The sequence below is a fragment of the Mizuhopecten yessoensis genome, unplaced genomic scaffold (genome assembly GCF_002113885.1).
Source record: "Mizuhopecten yessoensis strain PY_sf001 unplaced genomic scaffold, ASM211388v2 scaffold3555, whole genome shotgun sequence".
Lineage (NCBI taxonomy): Eukaryota > Metazoa > Mollusca > Bivalvia > Pectinida > Pectinidae > Mizuhopecten > Mizuhopecten yessoensis.
This window is the reverse complement of record NW_018405103.1, coordinates 162,256-174,911: the sequence shown is the minus strand read 5'-3', so window position 1 is coordinate 174,911 and position 12,656 is coordinate 162,256. Positions and strand designations below refer to the sequence as shown.

Genomic DNA, 12,656 nt, shown 5'->3' with positions numbered 1-12,656 from the left:
AACTACACATGTCTCCTGTCTCCCCAAACACTGACACATCCTGAGAACCAACTACACATGTCTCATGTCTCTCCATACCGTCACATCCTGAGAACCAACTACACATGTCTCCGGTATCTCCACACTGACACATCCTGAGAACCAACTACACATGTCTCATGTCTCTCCATACCGTCACATCCTGAGAACCAACTACACATGTCTCCTGTCTTCCCAAACACTGACACATCCTGAGAACCAACTACACATGTCTCATGTCTCTCCATACCGTCACATCCTGAGAACCAACTACACATGTCTCCTGTCTCTCCACACTGTCACATCCTGAGAACCAACTACACATGTCTCCTGTATCTCCACACTGACACATCCTGAGTACCAACTGCACATGTCTCCTGTCTCCCCACACAATGACACATCCTGAGTACCAACTGCACATGTCTCTTGTATCTCCACACTGACACACCTGAGAACCAATTACACATGTCTTCAGTCTCCCCAAACACTGACACATCCTGAGAACCAACTACACATGTCTCTTGTATCTCCACACTGTCACATCCTGAGAACCAACTACACATGTCTCTTGTCGCTCCACACTGACACATCCTGAGAACAAACTACACATGTCTCCTGTCTCCCCAAACACTGCCCCATCCTGAGTACAAACTACACATGTCTCCTGTCTCTCCAAACACTGACACATCCTGAGTACAAACTACACATGCCTCCTGTCTCCCCAAACACTGACACATCCTGAGTACAAACTACACATGTCTCCTGTCTCTCCAAACACTGACACATCCTGAGAACAAACTACACATGTCTCCTGTATATCCACACTGTCACATCCTGAGAACCAACTACACATGTCTCCGGTATCTCCACACTGACACATCCTGAGAACCAACTACAGATGTCTCCTGTCTCCCCACACTGACACATCCTGAGAAGCAACTACCCATGTCTCTTGTCTCTCCACACTGTCACATCCTGAGAACAAACTACACATGTCTCTTGTATCTCCACACTGACACATCCTGAGAACCAACTACACATGTCTCTTGTATCTCCACACTGTCACATCCTGAGAACCAACTACACATGTCTCCTGTATCTCCAGACTGACACATCCTGAGTACCAACTGCACATGTCTCCTGTCTCCCCACACAATGACACATCCTGAGAACCAACTGCACATGTCTCTTGTATCTCCACACTGACACACCTGCGAACCAATTACACATGTCTTCAGTCTCCCCAAACACTAACACATCCTGAGAACCAACTACACATGTCTCCTGTCTCACCAAACACTGACACATCCTGAGAACCAACTACACATGGCTCCTGTCTCCCCAAACACTGACACATCCTGAGTACAAACTTCACATGTCTCCTGTCTCTCCACACTGACACATCCTGAGAACAAGCAACACATGTCTCCTGTATCTACACACCGTCACATCCTGAGAACCAACTACACATGTCTCCTGTTTCTCCACACCGTCACATCCTGAGAACCAACTACACATGTCTCCTGTTTCCCCACACACTGACACATCCTGAGTACCAACTAGTTTTACTACATATGTCTCCTGTCTCCCGACACACTTTCACACCATGAGTACCAACTACAGGTATGTCCCCATCTGTGTCCCCACATGTAATTTTTCACCCGTCTCTAGATCTCCCTTCACACTCATTCTGAGTACCACCTTCACATTTCTATGTCTTGTACATCTCATTATTTATCAATTTAATTGATGTTTGATCATTTTATTTCTATGAAACTATGAATAATCGATAAGATTTTCATGATCAAACATGGTTTGACTTGTAGCATGAACAAATTTCAAGAGTTGATTAATAAGATTTGGTGCAGATCTGAAAATTTAATTGACAAACAATTTTATTCTTTTAAGTTTTACCATAAACAATATTTAGACAACATTTCTGTCTGTAGCTGATTAAAGAAAATATCCTCCATGTTTTACCCGTTCTGGTGAATACTCTCCTGTTATTTTCCTTTAACCCCATGATCAATAAATGATCAATCATTGATCTTTTTAAAAAAAGTGATGATCTATCAAGTGATCCCCAATCCTGGTTGTTTTAGGTGGATACTGGCCTACAGAGATGCTCAGTCTTTCCGTTTTAGTCACTACTTTGTGAGCTTTGCCTCAGAGACGACTGCCTTACTCTGCGGATTTAGGGGCTCCTTCTACAAGGATAATGAATCTCGCTGGTAAGTAGACACTGTGGAAGTTTTGTTGTACGTTTTTCATTATAGTGAAGAATATCACTAACTCCTTGTGGTGACTAATCTTAACGATCTGTTCTGACGTACACTTGAAAACTATTTTTCCCCGTCAGCTGGAGTGATCATTTCATGATGAACTATAGAATATGACCATCTCTCGTTTTCTTGTCATCAAACACAAAAGGTTATAGTGGAATAATGTAATTTTTTCATGACTAGAATATATAATTAAACATTGTCTAAAAGTTTATTGTCAACACCACTGGTGACCAAAATTGTTGTAAGAATTGCCCCCCTTTGTCCCCTTTTCTTGTCACAACTGATCTGGTCATTTCTTATCAGGATCCTATGTTGATAAGACCAATGTCTTTTAAATGCAGGTCACTGACAGCACATTTATACGAAAAGAATGCAGAATTAAAATAGAAATATACACACAAAAATGTTTCATATTTTATTTATTGTATTTGTGATTTCTTTTGTGACAGCAACTCATGCAGAATCTTTTACGCCAGTAAACATGACATTCTGCTTGTTCTGAGCACCGTTATTTCTTACCACTAAATAATATAAACCGAACCAAACATCCTAGGCGGGATGTCATAATGACAAACACAAATATAAATTGAACATTGCACCCACAATTTATGTTCTTCTGGGGTAAAAAAATCTTTTTGTCCTAAAGAAGTTTGAAACTGGTCGACAAATATAATTGTGCTCATTGTTCACACTTAATACAGTTTAATAATTAAACACTCTATATTCTATATTTTTTTTGTAAATGTGGTATTAATTGACATTTGCTATCCAAGAAACACGATTAGTTTGGATCATGAGCCAAAACGTATACTCAATAAACTGAAATATACACATCTATCAGCTAGATTCTGCCATTTTCCATGCTCCTTCATTGATATAAACCTCAGTTTAATTGAAATTGATCTTTAACCCCTAAAGTAGAGGGTGTGATTATGAAACATTAAACTTGAAAAAAAAGTATTTCACCAACTTCCTTTTTCCATTGCTTTTAAAATATAAGGAATATAACTATCTTGTTTCATAGTGTATATTCATAACTAAAAAAAAATTAGTTTAATGTAAGATATATAAATTTCAGAGATAATATGTTTTTCACAGTTTAAATTTGTTATCATTATTTCTCAGAAAGTCTGAAAGAGATATTTCTTCAATTTCATTATTAAGTAGGTTTCTTTTGGCCAGCAATTGTACATGTTCAATTTGGGGACTGATTGACAAGATGGCTGCTTATAAGTACTATACTGTAAACTTTGAATGCGTTTCAGTTGATTTAAAATATAAATATCTTCTATCATGAAAGTAAAATCATTTAACTAACACACTCTAACACATTTATCTGATGGAACAGTGCATAAGACATTAATGCTATTATTTATCAAATATAACGCCTTGAAGCATCCCGAGAACTGGAATCACATAGCTGGATGACTAGCTATATCAAAGGCACTAACAAAATGTAAACTTATCACAGCTATTTTCTTGTAACTGAAGACAAAACTGCACTTGAGATATCCTCAGAGTTAAACAAAATGACCTGATTAAGTTTTAAAAGATGTGCATTGATTAGGTTGCCTTACAAGTGTCAGTTGTAGGGAGTTTCCCTTTAGCTCAGCGCAGTAGAGCATCGGGCTTGAGACCCAAGGGTCACGGGTTCGAGCCCCAGCGACGGCACTTTCTTTATCACTATTCCTAGTCCTACTAAAAAAGTGAATATATATAAATAAAAATTGGTTTCTAAGCCACAGCTTAAGTTCCTCGGCCCTAGAACACTCAATGGTCAATACACCACTGCCTTACAGTGTTTACTTAGGATAACCTTTCAGGTCCAGACCTAAGGTCAAAGTCATTGTTTCCATAAACAGAGCACACAGAACCAAAACAACTGTTGCTGTAGTCATCATGTTCATGGCCGCCCATAGCCATGTAGCCAGACTTTCTCAGCAGTCCTGATCACTTGATGATGTACTGTAGAAGTTTGACCTGATTAACATTGTTTAGTGTTATAGTACTGTAGTACTTGGATTTGGTAACTGTCCCTCTGTTTATTGAACACTGCAACCCACAGCACATTTTCTGTGTCAGTCCCGATGGCCTTGATAGGTCCTGACATTACTTGGAGGGTCTGTATGTATTCCCCTGTACCATTCAGCAGCTCCAGACTCTTATTTTCGCTGTCAGCCAGCACAAGGTTACCATAGCAATCATATACAAGGTCCACTGGTCGAATAGACGACGCCATGGCTCCTCCACCGATGTGATTATGTATAACTTTCAGACTGTTGTCCAGAATGAGACTGTTGCTTTTGTTGTCAGTGTCCACTAAAGCGATGTTTCCTGTTACGGGACACTGGGAAATGCGTTCTGGTCGGACTATTCCCGATTCTTTGGTACTGGTAGTGCATACCATAAGTCCTTGACTGGTGAACATTGTTATCTTGTGCTTCATTCCAACAACCACATGATCTGTGTTTGTGACACATAGACACCAGGGAACACTGTCAGTTGTAAATACTTCCTGTAGTGAGCCGGGGTCACAGGTCATGATCTTTCGTCCCCAGGTACACAGCCACAATTTGTGTGTTTTGGGGTCCAGACTGATGTCTGTTATGCAGTCTGAACACTCTGCTTTATGTTTTACTTTTCCTGTTTTGTCTAGGAGGGTCAGGGTCTGGGCATGGCGTGTCCAGGCTTGTCCCCTGGGGTTGGGACAGATAGAGGACACACGTCCTGGGCACTTAAACTCACTAAGAATGCGGGGCATATCAAGAAGTTGATTTTGTGGGGGTGAGCTGACCTCTTTAGTGACCATTGACTTGGCTGCTGAAAACCCCACTTTAGGTTTTGCTTGTCCTTTATCTGTTGAAGCGGTGTTCTTGTCTGTAGCAGTTGTAAGCTTTCCTATTGCTTGTTTGAGGTGGTCAGTACTGTCCAAACAAGGATCAAACTGGAGAGTAGGAAGGTGTGGCGTAGCTGATGGTGTGTAGAGCTGTTCACCAGACAGTTGGATGGCTTGGCCGGACCTCAGGGCCTGATTACAGTCCAGGACTAGCTCCACCGACCGTCCATACCTCTCCTCCAGGTCTGCAATGTGATTGGTCAATAGCTCCTCGCTTTCCTTCTCTAATTTCTCACAAAGTTTGACATACTTGCTGATAATTACATCCATCTCTTTCTTGCACTTTTCCACTTTTTCTTCCATCTCTCCTGCAAGATTCCTAAACCTCATGGAAGTGACCTGCAGTTTCTCTTCTGCAGTTTTTATATCCTTCTTGAGAGTGAGCTGGTGGTTTTCCAGTTGATCAACAAGCTGTCTGATCTCACCACTGCCTTGTATCGACTTACAGGCCATTGTATAATTAGCAGGTGTTTGCACGGTACAAATTATATATAAATCTGGTACAAGTCCATACTGATTGAGTGTTTGTCCCACAGAAAATACCAGTCCACACGAAAAGCTCAAAATCTCAACTATGATTTCCAGATCACTACATTCATATTGATCACATCATAAACATTTCTAGTGTAAAGTTTACACTGGAAGAATCTCCTTGTTTTTGTGAACCACTTGAGTTTACACTAACAGAATCTCCTGGTTGATATGTAATCACTGTCTGTATGATATTTGTAATCACTGTCTGTGTTTCTATACTAACCAAATCACACTAGGTATGTACCCCATGTTTACAATGACAGAATCCTGGTTGATATCAATCAATGTTTGTTCGTGGTTTAATACACATACAGAATCTCCTGGAATTGATACCCAGTAAAGTTTGAATACTAATTAGCTGTTTGTAGATTGAATAATGTGAATAAGGTTGTCACAAGTAAATCATATGTCTGTGATACCAGTAACCTTGTACAGTATATACACCTGTTGACATAGCGATGTACTGCAGACAGGATTGGCAGTAGTGTCAAGCCTTTAAACAATTATCTCCCTTTACTGTCCTAATATAGCTGTATCGATTCACAATTCACGCTGATCAAGTCCATACCTGTACGAATGTATTGAGTGTCCCTATAGGCCTGTAGAACCACAATTAGCCACACCGATGTACCACAGTTTGATTTTCAGTGACAAGCTTACTATCTGTAGGGTAGAATCCAGCCTGTACATGCACTGAAAGTCTATGTTGGAGTGCAATCAACCATGATCATCGATGTGTAGCTTTTATTATAACAGTGTGTAGAATGACAGTGCTACTATATACATTAGCTTAAACTATTGTAAAGGCTTGCCTTTAAAAGGACATACCTACTTAAAACTTAATTTAGTGTGTTGTTCAGGTGTGCATAATGCAACTGTCAGAAAAATTACTTTAGAGTACGTATCAATGAGATAAACTAGCATATTATGTATTGTTATAATACTAGTGTATTCTTTTAAGTATGTTTTAGACAAATATTCTGGAAGAAAAGTAACAAAATGCACACATGTAAACTGTATACTAGATTACTTAAAAATGTTCAGAGGACTATGAGTACAGTGTAATCTTATAAATTGTATAGCCGTGCTATTATAGTGTTCTGATCAAAAACATATATAGATGGAATTGCCTAACATTTGTACATTGTACTTGCTAATACAAGAGTTACAGCCCATATTCTATATCTTATGACTATCAAATCATATTCGATAAGTTATATTATATAATGCATAAAAGTATGCCGATGTAGCTATAGGTTGGTTAGGCCCACCATTTAGAGGTATAGAGGTGACACACACACAGAACTATGCCTTATATTGTAGGTAAGTTAGGCCCACCATTAAGAGGTATAGAGGTGACACACACACAGAACTATGCCTTATATTGTAGGTAAGTTAGGCCGACCATTAAGAGGTATAGAGGTGCCACATACACAGAACTATGCCTAATGTTGTAGGTTGGTTAGGCCCACCATTTAGAGGTAAAGAGGTGACACACACATAGAACTATGCCTTATATTGTAGGTAAGTTAGGCCCACCATTTAGAGGTATAGAGGTGCCACATACACAGAACTATGCCTTATATTGTAGTTTGGTAAGACCCACCTTTTAGAGGTAAAGAGGGGCCACATACACAGAAGTATAGATGTGTTTCTCCTATGTTGTAGGTCAGTGTCCAAGCCTTACCATATTGAGGTGCCGCGGTCATTGGTAGAGGTGGTCACCTACTGGAATCTTCCAATGCACTACTGGCTTAAAACATGTAAGTGTTGTACCCATCACATCTATATCAATTATAGAAATCAACATCATCAAACTGATACTGATTACAGTATATGTACAACCATGACAATCAGGGTCACTAGTAGAAGTCAAAATGATAAAGCTTTTCATATGGTATGAAAATATGTTAAAATATGAAGTAGTCTTCCCTAGCCTACTATATATAGACTCAAGGCTCACATTTTTTGCATTTTTTATTCCAGATGTGTTTAAACCATCTCGGATATTTGGAACATTTGTGGCTGTGATTCTTACATACACTGCTAGTTCTTTACTTCATGTAAGTGGACAGATTCTGGTTCTAAACAATCCTGCTTTATAACGCTTATAATTTTTTCTTATACTACTAACTTTATGAGTTTATCATTAATTGTAAAAACAGTATTGCTTGATTACTGGCCATGTTCACATTAAATCAAACATTGATTTGTTGGGTTTTTATGGAGTTCTGTAGGTACAGTGTATATTTCATTGTTTTCAGTACAGGACATTAGGTTTTTCTAGTCATTATTTGGAAAACAGTTTGTTCCTGTAATTAAAATGTTAAATATGAACTAAAAGCTTTGATAAAGATTCAAACTTGACATTGTTCTGGTTGTGTGATGGAAAACTGTTTTGATTGCAGGGTTTGAATTTCCAGTTAGCTGCTGTTCTTTTCTCACTAGGATTTTATTCATATGTTGAATTTGGTGAGTAAATTAAATACCAATTTAATAGTTTGCAGTTTTTAATAAAATTGTCATTTACAATAGTGTAGTGAATTTTGGGGAGAGTTATCTCTCTTAGACTCCTGACTGCACCGATAACATTGATGTGACATTTTACATACCGATCTCAACACGACAACACGTGAGTGCTTTTCCTCCACACTGTACCTGATTTTGGGACCTGAGAGCAGCTCCCTACTTCATGTCGAGACGTAGTGTAATTACACACACCACATTTTCTACAATAGTAACCATCATGTTTTAGATTATTTTTTTGTGCAGGATGTTACACTTGGCATCATTTGTTATACAGTGGAACCCACTTATTATGATATATCGGTTATTATGATATTTTTCCCATGTACTGATTTTTTCCTTCATTAACTAAGCATAAAAAACAACGTTTATTAATATGAATGGATTTTATTAGGCCCTCTAAGTTATTTGAAAGTGAAAGTAGAATTTACATACTGATCATTTCGATGGCAAAACGAAATCTTCCTCGAATTTTTCAAACACACTAATATAAATAACCAAAAGGCCTAGGATAATGATATTTGGCCATAGCATGCTGGGATGAAGGGCTAAGTTTTTTCAAATGAATGGCATTTGTCCATTTTCAAGGTCACATGGTCTTTTAACAACTTCTTCTGAATAATCAAGAGGCCTAGGGTGATGATATTTGGCCAGTAACAAGCACGGATGAAGGGCTACCAAGTCTGTTCAAATGAATGACCTTGACTTATACTAGAAGTCACAAGGGTCAAATATGTTTAAAACCTTTAAACAGCTTCTGAATAACCAAGAGGCCTTAAATTAGGTGATGGTATTTGGCCAGTAACATGCAGGGATGAAGGGCTACCAAGTTTGTTGAAATAAATGACCTTCACCCTTTTTCAAGGTCACAGGGGTCAAATATGTTGAAATCTTTAAACAATTTCTGAATAACCTAAAGGTCCAGGGTAATGATATTTGGCCAGAAGCATGCTGGGATGAAAGGCTATAAAAGTCTGTTCAACTTAATGTTGACTTTCATCTTTCAATAACTTCTTTTGAACCAAACACTGATATATTGCCTGTAGCTGTATTTTAGTCCACTTTTAAGATTACAAGTGTGAAATTAATACTAGGTGAGCGATTCAGGCCTATTGGGCCTCTTGTTTAATAAGTGTCACAATTTGGAATTTGAAATATTAGATAAAAAACGTTTGCTAAATATTTCTTTTTCTTAACTGGCAGTGTTTAGGAATAAGTTGTCCAGAATATTCAATGCCTGTATCCAAGCCAAGACGTGCCCTGACAGCTGTGGTCATGAGTATACATCAGTAAGTCAGCTAAAATCATTATCCTTATATTTCTCCCTGTCTAAATGTGGATACTATTACTTCTCACTCAAAAACATTTAAAATTTAAGCTGCTTTATATTAGATCTGGAAGTTGATTTTCTTGTAGTACATTTTGAATGTGAAAAATCAAAGAAAGAAAGAGCAGAAGTCGCATTTCACCATAGTAAGGATTTATAACTGGTTATATGGAACGCCAAATTAACATATACTTAATTAATTGTACCTATCTTCAAATAATTGAAGATAGGTACAATAAATTGAAGATTGGTTCTATTCAATTAAAGATCGGTACAATTAATTGAAGATAGGTACATATCTCCAATTGAATTGTACCTAGGTACAAATACAACATATCTTCAATTGAATTGAACCTATCTTCAATTATAAATAGATACATTTATTTCTGTAGGTGCAACTATTTGAATAAATGTTTATTTGGGGTTCCATATCGTTACCCTAGCCACAATAAGTGAACTTGTAATGTTACAACTAATGGAGGTTACCATAGCTGTAAACAAGTGTCTCCATTACTCTGTAAGATTTCTGAATTGAATCTGTATCCAGAGCAAATGATGAGCTCCATAATGTCACTAATATCTTTTCCTTTTCTCTGCAGTATCATCCACTTGTACTACTGACAAATGTGTGTTTTGCACTGTTAGCAGTATTTCATCTTGCCTACCTTGGTCTCATGTTTGACAGCAGCAGGGAACAAGACAAGGTAAGTACCATCAGAACAAATGACATGACAGGGTAAGTACCATCAGAACAAATGACACGACATGGTAAGTACCATTAGAACAAATGACAAGACATGATAAGTACCATCAAAACAAATGACATGACAGGGTAAGTACCATCAGAACAAATGACAAGACAGGGTAAGTACCATCAGAACTAATGACAAGACAGGGTAAGTACCATCAGAACAAATGACATGACATGGTAAGTACCATCAGAACAAATGACATGACAGGGTAAGTACCATTAGAACAAATGACACGACATGGTAAGTACCATCAGAACAAATGACAAGACAGGGTAAGCACCATCAGAACTAATGACAAGACAGGGTAAGTACCATCAAAACAAATGACACGACAGGGTAAGTACCATCAGAACAAATGACACGACAGGGTAAGTACCATTAGAACAAATGACACGACATGGTAAGTACCATCAGAACAAATGACACGACATGGTAAGTACCATTAGAACAAATGATACAACATGGTAAGTACCATTAGAACAAATGTCACGACATGGTAAGTACCATCAGAACAAATGACATGACATGGTAAGTACCATCAGAACAATGACATGACATGATAAGTACCATCAGAACAAATGACACGACATGGTAAGTACCATCAGAACAAATGACAAGACAGGAACATCTTCTCTGGGTTATTTGTCAATACAGTCATCAGAACAAATGACATGAAATGATAAGTACCATTAGAACAACTGACACGACATGGTAAGAACCATTAGAACAAATGACATGACATGGTTAGTACCATCAGAACAAATGACAAGACAGGAACATCTTCTCTGGGTTATTTGTCAATACAGTCATCAGAACAAATGACATGAAATGATAAGTTCCATTAGAACAAATGACATGAAATGATAAGTTCCATTAGAACAAATGACACGAGATGGTAAGTACCATCAGTACAAATGACATGACATGGTAAGTACCATCAAAACAAATGACACGACATAGTAAGAACCATTAGAACAAATGACACGAGATGGTAAGTACCATCAGTACAAATGACATGACATGGTTAGTACCATCAGAACAAATGACATGAAATGATAAGTTCCATTAGAACAAATGACATGACATGGTAAGAACCATTAGAACAAATGACATGACATGGTTAGTACCATCAGAACAAAGGACATGACATGGTAAGTACCATAAGAACAATGACATGACATGATAAGGACCATCAGAACAAATGACATGAAATGGTAAGTACCATTAGAGCAAATGACACGACATGGTAAGTACCATTAGAACAAATGACATGAAATGATAAGTACCATTAGAACAAATGACATGACATGGTTAGTACCATTAGAACAAATGACACGACATGATAAGTACCATCAGAACAAATGACAAGACAGGAACATCTTCTCTGGGTTATTTGTCAATACAGTCATCAGAACAAATGACAAGACAGGAACATCTTCTCTGTGTTACTACCAGTACAGTCATCAGAACAAATGACAAGACAGGAACATCTTCTCTGGGTTATAACCAGTACAGTCATCAGTATGTCAAAATTCATAATTCCAAAAGCTATTTAATACACATAATTTGTATGAATAATTTTGTAGTGTGCTATATTTGTTATTTGTTCAAAAGATGGCTAGTTTTTTCTTTAAAAAGTTGTTTAACCAAAATTTAAAAAAAAAAAAAAAAAAAAATTCACAGAACTTTTCCCCCACACAGGGCTACACAATGAAGCATACCCTGGAGAAGTGGGCCAACCTCGACTATGCCAGCCACTGGGTAGTCCTCGGGACATATATATTTTACCTGATCATTTAGGTGAACATAAGCTGTGGGAGCTTGGTGGTCGTCGCTACACAGATTAAATAGGAGGAGGAGATTCTGCTGCTGGTAGATTTTACGTATTACATGTTTTGCTTATATTTTTATATGTAACTTTGTTATATTTGTACGCAATGTGTTAAATATAGTTAGACTGATCTTGTCATTAAATGATAGCAGTTGCTATAGATATATATAAATATATATACATGTTTTTGCATTATGGATCTGAAATTCATGTTTTACTCTTATTCATGTAATGAAAAAATGAATGTCATGGTTAAACACAGATGTTTTGTACACATGGCAGCATCAAGACAAAGTCTTGTGTGATGGTTGAACCAATGACCCATGTCAATGTAACAAAAACCAAGGTGATTGAATCTGTGAACCATAGTCATGTGACAAGGTCATGTTATGTTCGAACCAATGAACCATAGTCATGTGACAAGGTCATGTTATGGTTGAACCAATGAACCATAGTCATGTGACAAGGTCATGTTATGGTTGAACCT

The 12,656-nt window shown here is 37.7% G+C and overlaps 1 protein-coding gene across 2 annotated transcripts in view; it reads left to right on the top strand.

The window, feature by feature from the left end:
* The window catches only part of LOC110447646 (protein-serine O-palmitoleoyltransferase porcupine-like), a 28,930-nt gene extending 16,419 nt beyond the window's left edge, over positions 1-12,511 (top strand). For both annotated transcript variants that reach the window (XM_021493488.1, XM_021493487.1), the window contains exons 7-13: positions 2,121-2,249; positions 7,402-7,496; positions 7,720-7,796; positions 8,142-8,205; positions 9,463-9,548; positions 10,186-10,290; positions 12,040-12,511. In XM_021493488.1, coding sequence (XP_021349163.1) covers positions 2,121-2,249; positions 7,402-7,496; positions 7,720-7,796; positions 8,142-8,205; positions 9,463-9,548; positions 10,186-10,290; positions 12,040-12,138 — 655 coding nt within the window. In that variant the 3' untranslated portion in view covers positions 12,139-12,511. The remainder of the gene's footprint in view (positions 1-2,120; positions 2,250-7,401; positions 7,497-7,719; positions 7,797-8,141; positions 8,206-9,462; positions 9,549-10,185; positions 10,291-12,039) is intronic.
* Positions 12,512-12,656: the final 145 nt, after the last annotated feature.